Genomic DNA, 22,973 nt, shown 5'->3' on the forward strand with positions numbered 1-22,973 from the left:
AACTGCTCCGTAACCTCTGCCGCCGTTCCCGGACTACATTCTACCTGGACCATGGCTTCGAGTGGCTCCCGGCAGCACGGGTACTAGCTGCCGACGGCCTTCATGTCAGTTTTGAGGGAGTCGCCATCATGGCCAGTCATATCCGGCTCCTGTGTTTTCGAAGACCCAGCGAGGACACTACGTGGTGCAGCTTCGCTTCAGCTGATCCACGGAGCCAGACAACCTAGGACTCCCCCCGACATAATAGGACGCCATCAGTTCTACAGAGACCCACGCCATAAGCTCCAGCCGTGGGCCCTCTACCCCAGCCATCGGCTCCGCACAGGCCCCAGCCAAGCCCCCGCCGCTACAACCTTCGCAGCAGTGGGGCTGAGCCCTCAACAAGCAACCGCCAAAATTGACTTCTCATTTTGGACACTGGTAAATCTTCTCCTTTAACCGTGTCTAGGAACTTCCAAAATGCTAGAAAATTGGCAGAAAAACGCATTCGCTTTGGATTGCACGTAACCTCACTCACCCACTATTTAAATGAATCTGCTGTTCCGAAAGGCCTCATGTTAAAATTAGAACCCGCTACGTCTGAATTGTCCCTTCATAACCAAGCCAGATGGAAAAATGTCCTAACTTCTGCATCCCTAGAATTAACCAGAATTGTTCTAGATCACTACAAATCGGAAGTCAAATCTGTGCATGAGCAAGAATCGACTTAAGTGCCCCTTCTCACCAAACATGAATCTGATTCTCTAGCAGTCTTTGAACTCAAGAAAAAGTCTTCAATAGCCACGATGAAGTCTAAAAAAATGTCTCGCGACATGGTCCCTCCTCCGAAGCAATTTGAATTACCCCCTCCTATGCCGTCATCCTCCAAAATGACCGAGAAGAGTGACTTCCCCACTAGTAACTTAGTGAACTTGTCAAGTGTTGGGCTGACAGAGATTGAAGTTCGCACACTATCCAAAGGCCTAAGTTTTTGTCCAGCAACGGGAGGTTTCAGCGAGTTCCAGCTTCTTAAAGATTTAGATAATTTCGCTCGCAACATGAGATTGCGTGAATTTTTTCATGGGCGCCCTAACACGGACAATGCCGGCTTTTTACCCAGCTCCAAACACTGGACGCCACCGCCTCAGCGCGCTAAATGTCTAGATCTATATATTAAAGCAGTACAACATGACGTGCTTGAAGCCTATAAAAAGCAGACGCCTTTTCGACCGAACCTTTCAATTAAAGAGAAAGAATCATTTGAGAAGTTGGCATGTCGCCACGAAATTGTAATCAAGCCCGCTGATAAAGGTGGAGCAATAGTGATAATGAATCGAGATGATTACATCAAAGAAGCAGACCGGCAATTATCCGACATATCCTTTTACAAAATTCTTGAATCTGATCCAAATTTTGAATATAAAGAAATTGTGAAGGAAAACCTCGAAGCCCTACTGGAGGCCAAGGAACTAGACAAAACGACGGTGCGTTCTCTGATACCACTCAGCCCAATAGCAGGCAGGTTCTACCTTTTGCCCAAAATTCACAAGGCACATGTCCCTGATCGCCCAATCGTATCTGGCATAGGCACGGTTACCGAAAATATTTCCCTCTATGTCGACAACTTAATCAACAGAATTCCTCCTAACTTTCCTTCATATTTACGAGATACCAACCACTTCCTCTCTGAAATATTAGACCTTGAGATTCCAAGTGGCTGTCTGCTTGTCACCATGGACGTCACGTTCACTATATACCAATATTCCGCACTCTGATGGAATACAAGCGGTGATCCACGCTTACAGTGAATCTCGGGAGCCTAAGCCAGTTGAGATTTCCACATTGGCCTTATTACTGAGATTAATTCTTCAGCTAAACAATTTCGAGTTCAATGGCAAACACGATGTTCAAGTCAGTGGTACATCCATGGGCACAAGAATAGGGCCAAATTATGCAAATATTTTCATGGCAGTTCTCGAGGAGGAGTTTCGTGCAAGCGTCGAATTGAAGCCATTTTTTTACAAGCGCTTCATCGATGATGTCTTTTTGATTTGGCCGCACGGAGAATCCAGTCTCCTAAGATTTATAGCCGAGTTTAACGCGGTCCACCCTAACATTTCTTTCTCACACCAATTTTCCGCTACCAGCATCAACTTCCTCGACGGGACGGTATCTGTCTCGCAGAACAAATTAGAGACCACCCTTTACCGAAAACCGACAGACTCCCATCAATATTTGCATTTTCAAAGTAGTCACATTAGGCACTGGAAAGCGGGCATACCCTACAGTCAAGCGCACCGCTTCCGCCGGATATGCTCCAAGGAAACAGATTTTCTTTCCAACTGTGAGGGACTGAAAAACGATCTGCTTAAACAAAAGTTCCCGCTCCAATTAATTGACGATTCCATTCGCCGAGCAGGAGCGCTGGCGCGCAATGAACTCCTTAACTCCAGGAAGCCAGCCGACCGACGCCCTTCAAGTAACCTAGTTCTCACTCACTCCGCATCTGTGCCGAATGTTTCTGGCATACTTCGAAAGCATCACAACATATTAAGTCAAAGTCCTCGACTAACATCTATATTTTCCGAACCACCACGTGTTGTCTACAGGCGAAACAAAAACCTGCGCGACATTCTGACATCTTCGAGGCTCAGCCATTCACAAGTGACCGGTTGTGGGCCCTGCAACAAGCCTCGTTGTCAGGTATGCCCCCACATGACGAAAACAAAAACAGCCTCTAGCACCGTCTCGCATTTCTCTGTCAAACTGAAGGGAAATTTTAACTGTGACCGCGCCAACGTAGTTTACCTGCTCGAGTGCAATACCTGCCACCTGCAATATATTGGCCAGACGGCGAACGCTTTTAGATTAAGGTTCAACAACCATAGGGCATACGCCAAGTTTCTTCCTAACCTTCCTTTTTCCCGTCACGTCGGAATCCCGGGTCATTCATTTAATAATTTGAAGGTAACAATAATTGAATCCAATTTCAATAGCAACCACGCACGCGAAGTTCGCGAATCATATATCGTATTTAGGTTCAAAACCGCATCCTCTGGGTTGAACGAAGGCGTGGGCGCACTGACATGTTTGCCAGAGTAATTACTCGCCTTTCTTCCGTTCACTTCTTGCGTGACCAATCCTCTTTTAAGTGCGATGCACTTTATAAGCGACCCTGAATCCGCCGTCCGCATTGCTCCTCCTCCTCTCCCCTAGCAACAGCGCGAGGAGCGGAGAGAAGCGTCTGCAGCAACGGCGTAGCGACGTTACACCCGACGTGACCCGCGCGCGCTCCGCCTCCCGCGCCGTGGCTGCGCGCGCCCGCGCCGGCTCCCGCACCGCTCCTCGCGCCGTGACGTCACACTCCCACGTGACCGCGCGCTGGCGCCTTTGCGTCTGCTCCCCCTCTCCTCGTGCCGTGACGTCACATGCTCTGCAGCTGGCGCGCCTCTCCCCCCGTTAGGTTTGCACTCACCCTCGGCGCGCGCCTCTCCCCTCGCCTGACAGCTCCCCCTCGCCGGTACTGCGCCTCTCAAGGCGATGGCAGAATTACTACGCCGTGTACTCTCGGCGCAAGAAATGCATTCGCACTTCCTCACGATTCCCTTCGGGGAGGTGGGGGCAATTTTTTTTAGGCATACCAGCACCGGCTTCATCCCTTCAGGTTCACTCCCCGGCGCCGGCTTAGCCACATAGCGCCGGCTTCATATGACACATTCCTAAGACGAAAAGCGAAGGCGTGCCGACGCGTGCTCCCCAGTTCCTTATCTCGTTCTGCCGCTTTTCCTACCCTCCCCCCCCCCGCTTCTTCTGTTGACACATTCCTAGCGTGACACAATCCTAAGACGAAAAGCCATGGCGTGCTGACGCGCGTTCCCCCAGTTCCTTATCTCGTTCTGCGGCCTTTATTCCTTTCCCTTCCCCCCGCCCCCCTCCCGTTTCCGTTAATTCCTATGAGGAGAGGCGCCAATTTACCTCCTTCCTAGACGTCCCTTCGCATTTTTCGTTTATCTTTGTGTTGTACCACCTGCCAATAATTACTTCTAAACAGGGCGCATTGTAGCGCACCTTTTCTCCCAAAAAAGAGGGAGGGCAGTGCATTCCCTCTCATGTGTATGTCTAGCGTTTTTGCTTGTTTTGCTGAATGATGACGTATGATTTCTTTTAAAGAGGGCGCACTGTAGCGCAACTTCCTCTCTCTACACGCACCTATAAAAGCGTGCTGCAGTGTGCTGTAAATGTTACTCCGATGAAGACTGGACCACCAGTCGAAACGTTAGTAAACATGTTTGTTTTTGTTTTTTGAGACTTGCGTCGGACTCTACTTTTTGATATTTCTTCTGCGAAACTTCTTTTCTTCGACCGTATATATATATATATATATATATATATATATATATATATATATATATATATATATATATATATATATATATATATATATATATATATATATATATATACTTGAATCACTACACCCTGTGCAGTTTGAGAGAGAGAATTGCTTTTACCTCTGCGCCTATTTGGTATGGTCCGCTTTAACATTTTCGGAAGGACCTCGGAGGAGTAGTGGTGACAGTAAATGACTATCACATGACACTGAGGCAACCTCAAATGGTTGCGAATGCTCGAGATGGTAGTATTAAACGTATTGTTGCGAATGTACGATCATTTTCCAGCGTTAGTTTTCGGTATAGCTACCTCCTAGAGACAACGTTTATTTAGGAGGTCTTCTTTAAAATCGGCCGTGCACAAATCCATGGTTGAAGACATGAAAAAATTCAGTTATTGTCACTTCGTCAATATATGGGATTACGCACTTTAGGCTTTATTTTAGTTATATATGGCCGCGGATAACAGTTCCACATATGTAAGCTGAGGGTTCAAATTTACACAATGACACCATTTTTCTGGCAACAAAAAAATATTTTTTTAAACAAAGTAAGCGCTGAAGGTTTTTAATTTCCAGTGTTATTTCGCACGCTTTGTAAAAAAACTAGTATGAAGCGTTGTGATAAAGTACTTCCGGCTTAAAATTTGGTCGGAATGCCAACAGCATATTTTCTTCATATTTTTCCTACTTTTTTATAAAAAGTAATCCCGACTATTTCGATTATAATCTGTGCAACGAGTTAACCAACTTGTTTAGTTTTTACAATGAAGTTTTTCTTAAACTTCAGATTTTCTGGTGCATTTTTAAGCTACTTTATGGTAAATTAGAATTCCTCTGAAAGCACGTCAGAGCAATATTCCCTCTATGTATGTAGCCAACGAATTTACAGCATACCTCAAGGAAAAAAATATGCAAAGTTAGATCTGCGTCTGAGTCCGTGATAAATACGTATTTTCGTCGAACTTTTAACTTAGAGACACATGCAGCTGGGCTAGCTTGTTCTTCAGCCCGGCAGTAGTGGTAGTAGCCTTCACTGCGGCTTCCCCATGAAGGTTGGCGCGTTCCTGAGGCAAACCGCGCACGGTATGCACCAGATTCCAGTAGGCGCGAAAGAGCACTCAGTCGACCTCTAGGTGCACAGTGTGTCGACGAAGCTCGAGGCGCCGCGACGCCAACGTATGTAAGTACGCATTAGTCGGGGCTTCGGAACATGGGTTGGCACAATGTTTGGCTTCGCACTTCGACTCACTGGCAACAACTCAAATAAATTCAAACTCTCCCCCATTAAAGCCCGGGAGGAAACTGTTTCATGTGAGACGAAAAAAAAATTTTTAACAAAGGAAACCTCTCCAACAACAACAGCAAAAAGATCAGCGCACTGCGCCTGAGGGGTAATCAGCGCCATGAATGCAGACCATAAACGCATAATGCACCTGGTTCGGTACTGGCGTCTAGTTGCTGTTTCGGGCATACTCACGGAAGAACTGGTAGTTGACGAAAAGGAAGATGTGTCCCAGCATGAACCAGAACAGTGTGAGCGAGCGCAGGCCGTGCAGGGCGCTGAGCGGGCCCAGGCTGGTTTCGTGCCGGAACACGCTGCGAAGGCTCCGAACCATCGAGAAGGACGTCGTGAATCGGGAGAACAGTGCTGCGGAAGTAGACAGAAGGCAGAAAAAAAATAACTGTAGGGAATATACCTATTTGAATCGGTTCCATTCCCAACCAAAGCTAGAACACGCCACGAAATCGTAGTACACGACCGCTGTGCGGAATTAAACATCATTGTATAAGAGCAGAGCTGCATGGTCTCTACCCTTCTTCCTTTTATTACTTCCCACTTGGGAACATTTCTTCTGCAGAAGGTACTAACACTCTCCCCAGCACACCTACAACTTGCCCCAGTTTTAAATGGCAAGTGGGTGGGCATGCGTACGCAATGGTCTGAAAATGATGGGGGAAAGAACGTGATAGAATGTACATCAGGGCCAGCATTCACCGTGCTGTCTGCATGCTATACGTTTGAACAGCGCTATATATTGAGCAGATGGCTAACGGCTACTGCAAAATTGCTCTTAAATATCTTAAGCGCGAACAGCGTGCCTAATCTTGGCCCTGATGTACGCGGACATTCCTGTCCTCAATTTTGGTTACTGGAGAATGTTCATTTTCATGAGTAGATTACACAAAACAGGCCCTTGGTTACCCCGCCGACTGAAATTGTCAATTAGATATACATCAGGGCGATGCGTTTTATCTTCTTTGTCCGCTTACGTATCAACTTGGACAGACGTCCTTTGCGAAAGGACAGAGGACCCCTGCCCCATATGGGAATCATTATTTTCAGCAAAAATGCGGCTCCCTCTCGCCGTCTTTAATGCGCCTCACGAAAACAAGAACGGGACCGACAATCATAGCGACAAAAGAGAGGCATCCATCTCGTTGGTGGGATGCTGCTACGAGCATTCGGCTGCAAGCCGGGCTGCGTCTTGAATGGACGATGAAAACAAAATACGGCCTCGCTTCATCTGTAAGAAGTAGCCTTTCATAGTTCTCTCAACTGCATACGGGACCAGAAAAACGTTGTTTTCATAGAAAAAAGAGGAAAGATTGTGAACAATGAAAAATTCGCATGTGTAACGTCATCTTTGGGTTATAGGAGAAATACAAAAAAAAAAGAGTTGCCAGCTTGTTCACTCCATGTTAGCATTCAATTGACGCAATCACAAGAAACTACAGGTATCACTACAATGCCGCAAACATACTTCTTGGCGGTGGGTTTGGAAGGCGGCCGCTGATCAAACATAGCGACTAATACGTCAAATGAGTTGGGCGAGAGATTGGAAACTGAGTCATCACTGTTTCATCTGTTTCCTTTATTAATTTTTGTTAATATCTAAAGACTGCTTTAAAACTGCAGCGTTGTTATTGGGATTAACTACTCTTTTTTAATGAAACAAACTTGCATCTTGGCTTCATGGTTCCTTCAAGTCAGCGTCTGTACATGCGCAGAAAAATCGCACTACACATGAATCCCGGTACCAGCAGCTCGGAGAATAGAAACAGTACCTACATAATTCAACAGCTATTCTATATGGAGCCTCAAGTCACATTTCCGTTTGCTTAAGCGTTAAAGAACTCTGGTGGTGAATTGTGCAACAAAGACCGGTACAGGCGTGACTTTCGGGCAAACCTTGACAGGCTAGGTTTCAAACAATAACATTTATTGAAAGACTGAATTACGTGTTTCATGTGCAGCGTCGACTAAAAAATGTTTAAGCTCTGGAATCCCGACTGCGGCTCCAAAGCAACGAAATTTAATCAAACAGTTGAGTCTTCCCTACGCATAAAATAGAGTTGTACAAATAGAAACCACAGCTATTTTACAACACAAAATTATTGCGCCTCCATCAGCTGCACTAAATCTCAGTTTTCCGGCAATCGTTTACTCTTTGTCAGTAACTGGCTGAATGTGGGCAACACGCTTCTTGCGCTCAACAAGCATCGAAAACGAAAATGTGGCTGCTATTGCCGGTGTAACGGGGTAACTAATCTTGATATTTGTTTCAACCAAGTCTTGCATTGCCCCATTTCGTTCATTCCTGTTACGTGTTTTCTGATGATTCCTGCATTAATTATTTCGCTGTTGTGTTCCTTTTTTTGCGATTGGTGGATCCGTTCGGAGCATAGGCGCTGAATGAAAATGGGTCTGATGTTCCACCGGTAGAAATCTCACAGTGACGGGGACGTAGCTGCCATGTTTGTGACTCTTTTCGTTGTGGCCCTTTTCTGAAAAGACTGGAAGTGGGTCACAAGAAAGGGCTATGATAATTTTGTACGCAAGCCGTTTATACTGATAGCTTTAAACCACCCGCTATGGTTCTGTTTTTCCGTTAAGCCGCGTTTGCACGATGGAGGGAAACTCGAGTGATTGTATTGTTTAACGCGTCGACGCAGCTCAAACGATGAGGCACGCTGTAGTGGAGGCTCCGGACTAATTAGGCCTCCGGATTAGTGGAAGACTTCGGTCCGTATGAAGGGCTCCGGATTAAACTCGACACCAGGCTTGCAGGAGCATAACGTAGTCGTGGTATACGATCCTCCTTGCAGTTGAATTTGCGAGTGCTGGTTCGTCTGGTACGGCACAGAATGACTTCCTCGTCTATTACCGCGGGCTGTTGTCGCGTTTTATTATGAAGGGTTTTGGGCGGATTAGGCACGACGCCAGAACACGTTGGGGAGTGTTGGAAGTGTAAAACACATGTGCTATTTTACTATGCAGCAGAGGAGCGACGCTGACTAATTGAATTGCCGAAAGGCTGAACACGGCGCTATCACTGATGGCGTCAGCCACTGCTCTGGCTCCATGCGGTTAGACCTGAATAGCGTCTGTCAAGCCTGTACACGTGATACGAACAGCGGTGTTGCCAATGCACAGCCACCTTTCGCTCATTTCCAAAATGTCTGTGCCCTGCCCGTGTTTAGGATTTCCAATAAAATCAGTAAGAGGCGCAGGGCGACACCAGCTTTCCCAACTGTGACGACAAAACTCACGGTAGCGCAAGATGCGCACTTTATACAATGTTTTGGGTCTTTCCTCTGCGCGCTAATTCTACTCATTTGAAGAATTAGGTGGCGCTAACTCGACGGTACTACCTTCGTCTCAAAGCGGATGGTTTTCTTCGGAGGTGTTTGGGTTGGTACTGTTTTCCTATTTCAGACTCGAAAGCACCGGTGCTCTGCAAACGGTATCTACAGAACCTCTCAAGTACACCCGATACTACTTACATGACGCTCCATCGACGCAGATTAAAACGTCCGTACGCAACCAGGTGTAACGACAGTCTTATTTATAAACACAAAAACATACTACGACCTTCTATTTCCTCAAATTTGCGTCTTTAGCTCCGATCTAGGCTTCCACAAAGACCGGGAAGTAATGCAACCCTGCCGCAGCCAGAGTTTCCTGTCTTCTTCCTGCTGGTGCTTGTCTACTCCGCCTTATGTGTCCGCCAAGATTCGCCAATAAGCCTTCCAACAGCGATGGGATTGCTAAATTTTGACTGGAGTAAGCTCATTACAGTTATGTTACCTCCAGGCAAAGCGTACAGGAAATTGTCCAGAGGCTTAAAATTTACATGGTGTTTTCTCCAAGTTTGGGCTTCATAATTTGCTTTCCGCAGCTTTTAAAGTGGCGTTCACCGTCGCACTTATGGTACGTGTAGAATTTGCCCTTGCAAATCATTTTATACCACTCATTTTTTTGTGTTTTAAAGCAAAGCTTCCTACCTCTACCCCCCAAGGGTTCTTTCGCGACCGTTGGTGTCAACAGAAAACTCCCGCGAACAAATGAAAGAATATACTTGGACCGCCAGGAATCGAACCTGGAACTAATGGCATAACAAAGTGACAGTCCGTTGTCTTACCGATTTAGCTACGAGCCCACGCGCAGACGGGGAAGACAGGGCGTGCACTCACCAAGCACATCTATGGGTTTACCCACTGCATTCTCGCTGAATTCCACGTAATAGTGTCACGCGATCTCTTGTGCCGCTGTGCGCTCCGCCCACGGCACGTCTAGTGGCCCTGAGCGTGCCTTTCGCATGTGCTAGGAGTTACAAAAAATCTAAGGAAATCACACACCAACGAATGACATCTCACTTCTAGTACGCCAATGCGATAAAGCCTGGGGACTCTAGTGGTCATGTAGAAACGTCACAGCTCCTTGTCGTCCATCCTCACGCCAAACGGCACATCAAGGAATACATTCAATTACTTCGTTATGGCCAGACCATCACTCCAAGCCCCAGCATCAAGATCTTGGGCGTAATCTCTAGACCAACACTAAGAGTGACGTATCCTTGCGGCACCTCAAACAGCATCAATCAAATCATACACATGATCAGTAGAGTTGCCACCCAGAAGGAAAACCTCACGGAATCCGATGCCTTTTGATTAGTTCAAGCTTTTGTCCTCTCGAGAATCACTTCCGCCAACCCCATGTATTCTTCTGGGCAAGTAGGACATAAAAATGCTTTATATAATGATTAGAAAGGCGCTTGAGCAACCCTTTGGTCCTCCCATGAGTACGTCCACAGAGAGGCTGCTTAGCACGGGGCTCCACAACACGGCGGAAAAGCTGATAGCGGGCGGTCTTTCTAACCAGAAGCTCCAGTTGAGCAGAAATGCGGCGGATCGCCGTATCCTACACAATATTGGCTGGGAAGCACAGAATGTCACTCCGCTTGATGTACTTCCCGACTCCTGGCTAGAAGAACTAAATATGCTCCCTTTGCTTACAAATATGAACCCCTCACATGACGAGGATCGCCGACAAGCACGGGCTCAAGCGCTCAGCACCACCCTAGGTGGGGAGCATGCAGTGGTCTACACAAACGCCCCCAAACATCGAGGGCAGCAGCACGCCGTCATAGTGGCTACCTCTAGAACCAACCTCCTTGCGTGTGCCTCACTGAAGACAGAAGACATGACGGCCGCAGAAGAGGCAGCAATCGCCTTGGCTCTCACTCAACCAGGGGTTCCAAAGGTAGTCACCGGGTCCCAACAAGTCTATCGTAATTACCACTCGGGTTGGGTATAAAGACCTGCTCTGCGTGGGCTAAAGAACCACTCCCCAAACGGTTGCATTCAGCTCATCTGAACACCCGCTCACGCTTCCATGGAGGGCAACGAATACGCCCACGAACAATCCTGCGCTTTTACCACCAGTGCTATGGAGCTTCACGAGGACAGGCATCCGCTTGTCCCGTTCAGGGACATAACCCAGCATTATCGCCTTCAGAGACAAACCCTACCTTCGCCTTACTCTCACATTTCCGGAGCACAGCATACTACCATACGGCACATACAACCCGGCTTCTTCCCACACCTGACGCGTCTTCACTCAATGCACCCGGATCGCTACGACGCTGAATGTAAATTTTGCTCTGAAGTAGGAACCTTCCGCCACATATTCGGGGTGTGCGACTTTAGCCCTAAGCACCCTCCTCTCTTTCCGTCAACTATTCCGTCAAGTACTCAAAAAGAGCAATCGGAGAAGCTGGTGTCCCGCCCCTATCTGCCTACCCAGTTTCTGCTGGTGGACATAGCACAGGCGTGGCGGACTGCAAATGGGCTCCAGTGAAGAAGGAACCACACCCCAGGGCCGCACTCTGCACCGTTCGGAAATATCAATAGAAGTATTTCTTCCACCGCCTCCTTCACCACCGTCTCTGCTGCCGATCTCGTCGCCTCCGTCAGCGGCGCCAGAGACAGAGAAGTCAGATCGTCGAACACCGTGTTTGAGCTTTCTTTTTGTATAAAAAAAGGGTTTACACTTATGTGCTACACCAATACAACTCGACTAACCACCGTTCATGCATCATGCAGTGATTTAACCTTACCAAGAATATTTCTTTGAAGTAATAAAGGGTGTGGTTAAGGGAATTTCACTTCTCTCTGGCCGTACTATTTCTAGAGGAACCTGAGTGAATTTAAATGACGCCGCATGGATAATCGCTGTGGGTGCAATCTACAGCTTTGTTTTCCAACCACATTCACCGGGTGGATTGGCGCGATATTTTTTTACTCGCTCAAAGATTTTACGTGAAAGTTAACGTTCTATGATTGGTGAATTGAGTAAATTCTGATTGTTTACTTGAGATACCACATTCTGTTAATCAGCAGCTACGTAATTTCAAGCGCATGTTTCAAATAACCAGACGTCGTGGTGATTGCAATGCAACCTCGAAACGGTGACAACGGTTGTGGGTCAGGTTGCGAAGGAGAGTAACCGAAAGTCATTACTCCGCTCTCCCCGCGGTACACTTGCCCGCATGCGTGGTCCCTCACGATGCGGTCCCTTTTTGCCGGTTTTCCTTCCACACTGCGTCCTTGAAGCGCTTTCGCGTGTCAGCTGCACACGGCAGGCCCCGCTGTGTGCGGCCAAAAATATGGTTCGGCTTTTTTCGGCGCTGTTTACGTGACCCAAGTCATAATAATCTACGCGTTCCCCCTCTGCCCTCCTTCCCGCCGTCAACGACGTGGCTGGCGATAATGTTAGACGCAGAAACAACCGTGCCTGCGAAGGAACCCGCGAACACAGCCGCACCTCTAGCGTTTGCTTAGTCTTCGCTTGGGCCGTTCATATATCCTCATCTGTGCGTGCGGCGGCCGCGTCGACATGCACGCTTCCTCGCGGCCCGGAACACAAGCAGAGGAGAGGAAGGCGGTGTTATGTATAGCTGTCCATCGGGGATTTTCGCTATTGTGGTCCGGCCTTTAAGTAGAGCGTCAATACGTCTCGCTACCCTTGTTGGCCCTTCTTCTTTCCCGGGCCTCCCCACGTGGCCCGCGGGGCACGTTGTTCCCGACCTCCCTCGCTCCGCGTGGGGCCCCAAATGCAATCCGGCACGCAACTTCCTCGGCACTCGCACGACATGATGCGCTGCCGGCTTGTTTTTCTCGCTCTTGTGCCTCAGGTGTTCCCGACGCCGCTACGGGGCGTGTGACAGGTCTGCGTCGTGGACAAACAAAAGCACACAAACAGCAGCTCTAATAGTCCGCCACAAGGCAGTTATGAAAAGTAGTCCATGAGCTACGTCTCATCTTCTTCTTCAATAGCACTGCTCACAGCAATTTCTGCAATCTCATGGAGCTAAACCAGCGTGTGTCTCGTCTCTCGTTTGTGTTTTCGTCATTTTTGGCTGGTTTTCCCCACCGTCAGTACGTACCAACTCGCCTGGCAAGCTGCACTTCTTCTGTGGATATCCAGGAGCGTTTCTTCCACGTTACTTCTTGCCTAAAAAAGAATTCACCGGGGATGTTTCACTTTCCTGTAAATGTTGTCGAAAGACGACAGTCTTCTGCCGCCCCTGCGTTTCTTCTGCCGGCCCTAATGTCTCCATTCTCCCGAGATAAACAAGGGGCATTTATTCATTTATCACAGCGCCAGTTTGTCATTAGATGGGTGGGGGAGAAATACATATATCTAGCAGGGAAAGTAAGTCCAGCAAGTACATCTAGCAGGGAGATACGGTGTGAATGTCGCCTTCTCAGCCCCCCTCAGGCTTAGTCGTGCTGGCCCAACCATTCAAAGGACGGTCGATCACAAGCCGGGGAAATCAAACATCAAGCACATTGAGAGATTTGTGCCCTGTCGTACGGGCATTGTCTACCGCTCGCCCCTGGATTGCGGAAAAGTTTACTTTGGGCAATTAGCCAGATGTGTCAACACGCGCCTGCGGGATGGCATTTGAATAATTTAACAAGAGACACATCCTCCCACCTATCAGCGCCCTGCTTGGCATGTGGCTGCACGCCGTGTTTTGATGATTACATGTTTGGTTCATCCACAAGGACCAGCTGACACGAGAAGTTGTTAAAGCCTATCTTATCAACAAGAGTCGGGCCAATAATGTCAGCCAGTTTTCCCTGACAGCAAAAGGCGTTTTTGGGTGCCACCTAGATATTATAACGGTTCACATGCCTTTACCCGGTTTTATCTGATGGTACGAAGTTTTGTTTCTTTTCACCACACCAGATTGTACGTGTCGGCTATTTATTTGTGCTTATTTCCAATAAAATACTTGTTGCGACAGCACCCCTCTTGTGAATTCCTTCTGTGTCCCTCGTCGTTTTTCTTTTTGCTCTGTTACACTTCACAATGCATACGCAACAACTCACCCAACTTTCAATTCTGTTACATAAAGCATTGACAACTGAAAGCAGTTAATATAGAACATATGAAGAGAACAGTTACAGTAGGTGTGCTCACGTTCATTCAATTTTCCCTAGTTCGCACTGCTCGCGCCCAATGTATTGGAACCCCTTGTTAGCGTTTGACATGGAATGAGACCATAAAATCTATGCTTGGGTGCGAGCGCTTTTTGTATTTTTAGATGCGACGCTGAGAGCATCTCCTGCCGGCGCCTCTGCCACTCCTGCGTGCGTCCGTCGTCGTCGTTGTCTGCACAGCTGCGCCCCTCCTCCTATCGCCGTGATATCGCGCCCTCTCCCCCAACATCTGTGGCGCGCGCAGTGCGGCGCGCTGTCTCACTCCGCCGGTGGGCGGTGCTGCGTGCAGCGCAAGCCCGCTGTGCGCATGTGCAGCGCCCTCTCTCTCCGCAGTCTCCTCTCCTTCGGGCGCGCTGCGCATACGTTTCACGCAATTCGAGTAATCGACCCAACAGAAACGCACAATGGGACACCCTTCAGCGTCGCATCACACCAGGGTTCCCGCGAGGGAAGGTGGCCGTAATTTTGGATCAAAATACTTTTTAACGCGTATTTTTTATTTCCTGTCGCAAAGGTCAAGGGCCCATCTATATACATTTATAACAGCACTGCCTGGTACCAGCTAAGTATTGATGTTTTGCCTCAAATATGCCTAATGTTGCCTAATAATTGTTAAGTATGGTGCAAGATTTAGCGGTTTGCAAAGGTTTTGCCTATGTAAACTTCTGCTTTCAGAATTTTCTTTTTTGGCCGTGTGGCTGAATCAAGGTGCAGACGCACAGATAGGCAGATAAACCGATAGACCAAAATTTTCGTGTTTAGGTGGCCCAAGAAAGACTATCCTCTAAAAAACAGTTGCTACTTCGGCAGCTCTTGGTTGCAGCGCTCCTTCAATATCGTGGGGGTCACTTTCATGACCGCCTTCGTGGAACTAAACAATGTGCATACTTTTGCCGACTCTAAGTGTGTCACACTTTTCCAATCTCCTTTTGGTGGTGGTTCAATATTCAAAGTGGAAGTCCCCGACAGCCGAGCAAAAATTACTCCCTCGAGCTAAGTTTCACTCGCTTGTGCTTTCCCCGATGGAGAAGCATCCTCCGATGGAAGTTGGAGAAAATTGCGAGCCATGCACCAGCCGTTCTTCACACGATCTTACGAATGTATGAATGACACTCACCATACTCACATTGTATTGTCACGAGTTCTCCACGTTCAAAAATATGCGTCCAAGAATATTCCACCTGTACAGAAACTCGAAATTCTTGGTTACGCCCTAATCCATTGGTGGCAGCACAGACGTTATCTCGGCATACAAGCAAGCTACGCGGATCGCACCCAAGTCCAGTACAGTCATGTGGCTACTATCTTGGTCAACCATAAAAAAACACTTTGCTGTTTTCAATCCCCCTTTAATCCAGACCCAATATCTGATCCCCGAAAATGTCTGATGTCATCCGTGCTTTTCTGTACGAAGCATATATTCTACTGAAAGCCTCTTCCCGCCTTTAAAACACCTTTGCTTTTTCGGCTGTTCTGGTGACGAGCAGGCGCCACTGTCCCCTACCACTCATGTTTGCAGGGACGGTAACAAAAATTCTATGCTTACCCAGCTTTCTCAAAGCCAAACCGTCACCTTAGAAAGACGGTATCTTCGCTGGCAGGTACCGATAATACAGCGCTGTTTCGCCTTCGTCAAAAATACCCTCAGGATGATACGCATTCAGTATTTATCGCAGCGTTCCCTTTTTCCGTGTCGTGCATTTTCCTTGGGTCCCCAACACCTTTCTTTTAAACTGTGTATTGAAACCGAGGTGATGATTGATTGATTCTATGGTTTAACTCACCGACGCAACGGAGGCACTGAGGCGCGCCGTAGTGGAGGGCTCCGGATTAATTTTGACCACCTGGGGATCCTGAGCGTGCGCCGAAATCTCCTACACACGGGCGTTTTTGCTTTTCGCCTCCATCACAAAAGCATATCGCGTAAGCGTAACGCGTAAGGATCGCGTAAACGATCCATCACGTGTATTTAACTCGCAGATTCCCAAAGTTTTCGCCGAAGCGACCACACCAGTCAGGGGAGCTTTGCTTTCCTCAAGGAAAGAAGCGTCCCTAATCCAACTCCAGGATAGGGGCCGGTGCACATTGGTTTCCGCGACATGTGCAGTTCCTCAGGATGAAATATTCAGGGCTTATTCGTGATTAACTTCAAAAGCGCGTTGGGAAAAACATCCCAACTTCCGCGCAGGATATTTTGCGGTGCCTCCTTTCCCGGCTTCGTTCAGGAGCTGGACTTCCGCCGCCAGTCGAGTGTACGATAGCTCGGCCTCGGGTTGCTGCGGTTGTTGACATATGTCGTTAAAATCCCAGCCCCACGCATAAAACCGGCCGCGCACGTTTCCGCCCCACAAACTGGAGCTTTGCGCAACAGAGAACGTTGAGGATTGCAACAGAGATAGATGCGTGCGCTTGAATAATACCGCCGCCTTCTCAACTCAGGTGCTCTTGAAGTAGTGCTGGCATCATCGAGAACACAGCTCTGCTTTTTCCTTTAAATATCCTGAGTCTTATAGAGAGAAGAAGGTCCCCGCCGGGCTATTAAGAAGTAACTTAATTATCCCAAGCATTGGGATCTTTGCTTTGAAATATCGAGCGATTTCTCCCATACGATGCAAAATTGACCGTACCAACACATCACTTCTAATTAACTAAAATTATAATCAAGAAGCTTCAAGTTAGCGAGAGTCAAATTGATTTTTTCTTTATTTTATAATGATCAGCACCACGCAATATATTTTGCTTTTTTAGTGAACGCTGTTTATTACAGCGTTCCCTGCAATTAACCCCACCATGTTCGCGTCGAGAAATCCTGCGTACAAGAAATAAAAGCCCCAAGTTGACCTTAACTCGGAATCGGAACGGAGCGATGGGTCAGAGGCAGAGCACACGCCTGGTATACGGAAGGTGACGGGTGCGAATCTGTGCATTACCGAGTACTATTGGGACTGGTCATCTCACCGCAGCCACCACTGTTGCGACTGGCCACCCCAGTGCAGTCACTGGTGCAGCGACGCTGCCTTGCTCCGTCCGCTATCGACGCGGCGCAGAGCAGAGCGATGAAGTTCTCCAGCCGACGAAACGTTGAAGCAACATTTATATACAGCATGTACACGGGTAACAAAGGCGTTACATGGCTCGCACAAAGACGACAGCGCCTCTCTACTCGTTGTCTCCAAAAAGTGCCGCCGAAGAATGCCTCCGGGCGGGATTTTATACCCCCGGAAGTTCACTTTGGCCCCGAGAAGTTGGAATCGCTCCAATCAGGACTCTCGCTGGCCGAAGTTTGAAATCCGACGAATAGAGCCAAAGCGGTTGCGTCAGCCGAGCCGCCACGATGGGAAGGGAAAGCGACGCCGCCGCCGTCTCAGCGAACCGCCTCCAGGCGAATAGCGGCCGGTCGGTTGCCGGTCGTTCACCCGATGCATGATTCGGCCGAGCCGCCGCGATGCAACAAGGAGAGGCGACTCAGCATCGGTGCATGTTTGAGTCTGTCGGCTGCGGGCGGCTTGGTCTGGTATGGACGAGGAGTGAATCGGCCCCGCTGTCGGCGCACCACCCCGTGCAACGAATTTGGGCCTGCCGCTCTGGCACAACAATACCCCCCGGTTTTTAGATGCAGAGTATCTGATTCACTCGCCTTGTCCCTCCGGCGTCGTCGTCTTCGGCGGCGTTGTCCGCCCTTCCCCCATTCTCCTCGCCGCGCCAGCTGCGCTCTCCGCCGCTCACCCCCTCTCCTCTCCGATAGCGAACAGTCTCTCGCGAGGGGCATTGGATTGGATTCGATTGGATTGGCTTAGATTTTCTTGGATTGGATTGGATTGGATTGTCTTGGCTTGGCTTGGCTTGGATTGGATTGGATTAAAGTTGATTGTGTTGGATTGTGTTGCGTCATAGCCGCGGCACGTTCACCTCTCCTTCGGGCGCGTTACGCATATAACCGGTGTGCCGTTCTCCGGCGAAGCAACATCCACGCTTGGCTCAAACACCTAGAGTCCACGCCGCTTTACAAGTACGCCAACGTCGTCATCGACTGGGACCGGCTTGCGCAGTCTCCTCAACGTTATGCGCGCTATAAAACGCGGTCCCTTCGCCGCTCCGCCTATGCGTCGCATCTACACAGGGGTTCCCGCGGGGGGAGGTGGGAGTTTTTTTTTTTATGGGTACAGGCGTCCCTGGTCAAGTGCAGTCCATTGAAATGGGAATCCACACCTGGAAAGCTGCCTTTACACTTACGAGGGGCCCTGACCCTTGTCCATCGCGGGGCCCCCGGCCACCATGCCGCTTTGCGCCATTGGCGGGGGTGAAGGAGCCTGTCGGCATGATCTGCCACAGGCGGTTGTGAGTTGAGCGTCCACCGTGGCTGTGGAAGGCACCATGGGCATTCGTGTGCCTTGGTGGTGCCGTGCACCTACTTGTAAAATATAGGTACAAACGAATACCCGGCCTGGCGCTCGGCCCTTTTGTGGGACTACAACGCTTGGGAAGTTGAACACGCATGTACGGAAAAACACCTCTATAAAATGGGGTGCCTGAACACGCACCTTTTTAGTTTTTTTTTCGTCAAGGTAATCATATAACTGTGTCAGTACATCACTGACACGTTGTATACTGGAGCGAAGAACACACGAAGACGGAACAAAAGTAAAACTTCTTTTCCACCGTCGGTGTTCCTCGCTGTGATATTAAGGATATCCCCACACCAACTTGTTACTAGTGAAAGGGCTGATTGTTCAGCACGTGTGAGAGGTTTTATAGACAAATTGGGGCATTAGAATGGTTAAAAATAAAATTAATGACGTTTGCACCTTTGGAAGTCAAACCCAGGGGTTCTGCGGATGTCGAAACAGGAAGTCATACCGCTACGCCAGGAGTTGGTCGCAGCGCTCAAGTGGTTAGCAGATCGATCAATCCATGTCCTGTAAAGGTGGCGGAGTTGGCCGTTTGAGCTGGCATTAGGGAGCAGTGAGTGTAAATTGACCAAAGAGGCTCGATGGAGCTGTACCAATGTTCTTTGCTCTCTGAAAGTCAAACCTCTCGCTGCCTCGTAGCCCACTACGGGGCAAAAGCGCTCCCTTTTGCACCCCCCCCCCTTTCATTGTTGCTGCTGGTGTTTCCATCGCAAATTCATTTCGCAGCGTGCCTTGCCTTTCACTCTGTCCCGCTCCACACCTTCCATCTCATTATTCAACTGTGGGTCGTTTACTCTGAACAAGCGTAAAAGGTTTCGTGCACACCAAACGCGGTTGTATCTGTTAAAGCAGCCTTTCGGAGTCGAAGGGGCAGTGCCTAATCTTGTCGTGTTCATGTGGAAGGAACCCACACCCGTTCCTGAGTGCCTAACACGTTGCGCTACTCAACACGTGGTGGCGGGATTGACTGCAGGCCATTGCGACTGTTTTACTGATTGAGACGAAAAGCTAAAAATGTGTTTTGTCGAGGTGTTGGCAGATGTTAAATATCCCCAGGTGGTCTTAATTTTCCTTTTGACAAATTTTTGTGAAAAAGGGAGAGACAGAGAGAGAGACAAACATTTATTATACTGGTAAATAGGAGAATGTTCGTAGGCCCTCCATCCGGTGAGAGGCACCCTTATTCTAAGGTGTCTTGGGGCTGGCTCGCCGTCCGGGCCAGTTACACCACTCGGCGCTGGTCCGAGAGCTCGGAGCTGGCCAGTTGCTCCACCCACTGATCATAGGTAGGGTTGAGATTTGGAGTTAGAGTAGTGGCCCGTTGGCACTACCATACCACGTGGTATAGGGTGGTCTGTCTCTTGTTATATCCCTTGATTTTGCTGGGGCATTTGACACTATTTGGCACCCCCGACTTTTGTATTTTTTTCGCACACACAACTGCCCTAGAAACATCTATGAGCTGCTAAAATCGTTCCTTGAAGGGCGCACCGTTCGTTACGAGGCGTTCTCAGGAAACATTACCCACTTCACAACAAAGGGGTCTCCTCAAGGTTATCCCATTAGCCCGCTTTTGTGGAATGCCTATATTTTTGACGTGCTCTGCGTTCCCATGCCGGAAGACACGTATTTACAGGCCTACGCAGATGACACGGTTATCGTCATTCACGCGCGCACGCGCCGTCAACTAGAAGCCACTGCCCATGAAACGCTCTACAAGATTACTACTTGGGCAGAGAAGGCGAAGCTAAGGCTAAACCCTTCCAAATGTTCTTGCCTCCTGGTTTCGAGAGGTGACCGAGGTGCGATACGGAAGCCTACCATCAGACTTCTTGGTGTAACCCTCAAGCAAGTCACCGAAATGAAACTGCTAGGAGTTGTATTTGACAACCACTTGACCTTTGTGGCCCACACCAACCATTTAAAATCAATTGTTGAGAAAATGGCTGTTTCGCTCACTAGATTTGCACGCATGCACACCCTCGTCAACCGTTCTCATCTGCGTCAACTGCATCATCTGGTCGTCCTTCCTGTAATTTCCTACGCCGCTCCCGCTTGGTGGCACTTAAATCAACACCATAGTCTAAAAGCTCGAGTTCACTCATTGCTTCGGTCATCATTCTTCACGATCACCGGAGCTTACACCACGACGAGGACAGCAGCCCTTGAGGTCATCGCCAATGCGCTCCCGTTACACATTCACCTTGACATCGCTGTGCGCATCTTTTTACTGTTTTATCATCGACAATCAATCACATTCCACTCGGTATCCTTCAGACCTGCCGACGTAGACCTTCCCATCGGTCTCGCCACTCATCCTGCGCGACGTCTTCGTGTCCGAAGTGGCCGCCTGACGAGCGCGGAGGCGAACCAGCGACTTCACCTCTCCTCTCTCCACGCTTTCACAGACGGTTCCCACACACCCACTGCGGCTGGAGCAGCCTTTGTCATTCTGAACGGGCCCGACCGCGTGCACGCCGTAAGAAGGTTCCGTTTAGTTTCTCCCACTACATCCTTTGACGCTGAAGTGATAGCCCTGCAAGAACTCATCGAGTTCCTCCTGGACAATAGGCCTTCCTCTCCTGTCAATATATACTCTGACAGTCTTTCTGTACTTCTGGCACTCAACAATACTTTTAATAAGTCCTCCACAATCCACCAATTGAAACATGACATTCTGTTGCTCTCGAGCTCGGTCTCCTTGGCCTTGTACCATGTGCCAGCACACTCTAACGTGTGGGGAAACGAAATCGCCGACGCAGTCGTGCGAAGTGCTGCTACGAGAGGACAGGATGTGTGCGGGAAAATATCCAAACATATGGTCCGCTCGTCGCTATTGAAAGCAGGTCGCCTATTGTGGTAGGAGGCGTGGTCATCGAACAACAGTGACACAGAATTATTCCGCTGGACGCCGAGTGTTCTCAACCTGCCTGCTTCTTTTCCGCCGTCTAAAAAACTTACTCACCTTACAACTGGACATGGCCGATTCCCTCACTATTTGTTCCGTCTCGAACTTACGCCGGACTGCCTGTGTTTTTGCGGTGCGGCCGCCAGTTCCGTCTCTCACTATCTGACGCAGTGTTCAAAAACGTCATCATACATTCAACGACTGCTTCGCATTGTGCGGCCACCACTTGAACCGCCAAATCTTCGGCATCTATTGGATAATTCTGAAGCCATCCAGATCCTAATCGAGCTCGTCGACTTCATTTCCCGTTCCTTACCCGTCGTGTGATGCCGGTGTGTATCCAATGGTCATTCATCGGCGCCGTACCATCTACAAGCCTGGGCATTCCTGCGGCCCAACATGTCACTTGTGATCTGTGCAGCTCTCCAGTGCATTTTTTGTTTTTTTTTCTCCTCAAGTTGCGTTTTGTGTGCCCATGACAGGAAACACGTGTTCTGTCTGGAGTCCTGTTCCCTGGGACAATTCGTGCCTTTCTTCAGCGTGGCATCGTTTTTTTTTTATCGCGTGTACCATGTGACAGTGAGTGGCAGTGAGTGCTGCAGTGTTTACGCTGGACCCAGTGACTTTCTGTTTATAACCTTTACAGTGCCTCGGCGGTGCTTCGTTTTGTATTTTGTGGATACTGTGCATAATGTGTGTGGTGTTTGAGCAGGGCGTCGCAGTTAGATATTCTCGTGAACGGGAATACCCCAACTGGACTTTCATTTTAAAACAGCCACTTCTAGACGGACATTTGTGGCGAACTTTATAAGTGAAACACCATATGTATTTGTATTTTTTTCGTGTTTTTTTTTCCTCCTCTGCTGCCTCTCCGGGTTTTTTTTTTCCGCGCTGCTAGCTACTACATTTTTTCAACTGCACTTCATAATTAGGACATTTTGCTACCTGTTTTCTTTGTTTACTTTCACTCACATCCGTAATTGCCGACTCTTCTCACGTTCTATGTACCTGCTGCCCTAGCATATGGAACGTGGACAGTAGTTTTTTTTTTCTTTTTTTTAACCCTGCAAATTGCCTTTTCTTCAATCAAAAAAAAAAAGAAAGTTTGGCTTTTCGCCCCGTTCATTTATTTTATATTGGCTTTAAACCTGCCATAGCCTTGCTGGAGCGGGTATTGTTCCCCACTTTATTTTTCTTTATTCTTGGGGGGAGGGGGGGAACACGGAATTTTAAAAGGAATTTAGAAAGGGTGCCAGAGACAGGGCAGAAGTTACAGGTGGCAGGGTATTGTGTAGGGTGTTATGGTGTTACGGGTGTCATAAGGATATGAATTGGTTTGTAGGCGTCGGGAAGTGGTTTCCTCGTCGCGTATTAATTGTGAATGAGGTGGTGGGAAGTGACGGTGGTCGTTTTTGTAGCGGGATAAGGTTTCGGTGTATGTGCTGAGTGGTGCTGGCTTTGGGGTAGATCAGTCGTTGCTTTCACCTCCTGG

At 48.6% G+C, this 22,973-nt stretch overlaps 1 protein-coding gene across 1 annotated transcript in view; it reads right to left on the reverse strand.

The window, feature by feature from the left end:
- LOC144163010 (nose resistant to fluoxetine protein 6-like) overlaps nucleotides 1-22,973 on the reverse strand; it is a 206,170-nt gene that overhangs the window by 107,787 nt on the left and 75,410 nt on the right. The window contains exon 6 of the mRNA XM_077693822.1: nucleotides 5,850-6,020. Within this exon, the coding sequence (XP_077549948.1) occupies nucleotides 5,850-6,020 (171 nt within the window). The remainder of the gene's footprint in view (nucleotides 1-5,849; nucleotides 6,021-22,973) is intronic.

This window comes from Haemaphysalis longicornis, unplaced genomic scaffold (assembly GCF_048455015.1).
Source record: "Haemaphysalis longicornis isolate Haplotype H1 unplaced genomic scaffold, Haemaphysalis longicornis Haplotype H1 scaffold_1, whole genome shotgun sequence".
In the NCBI taxonomy this organism is placed as follows: Eukaryota; Metazoa; Arthropoda; class Arachnida; order Ixodida; family Ixodidae; genus Haemaphysalis; species Haemaphysalis longicornis.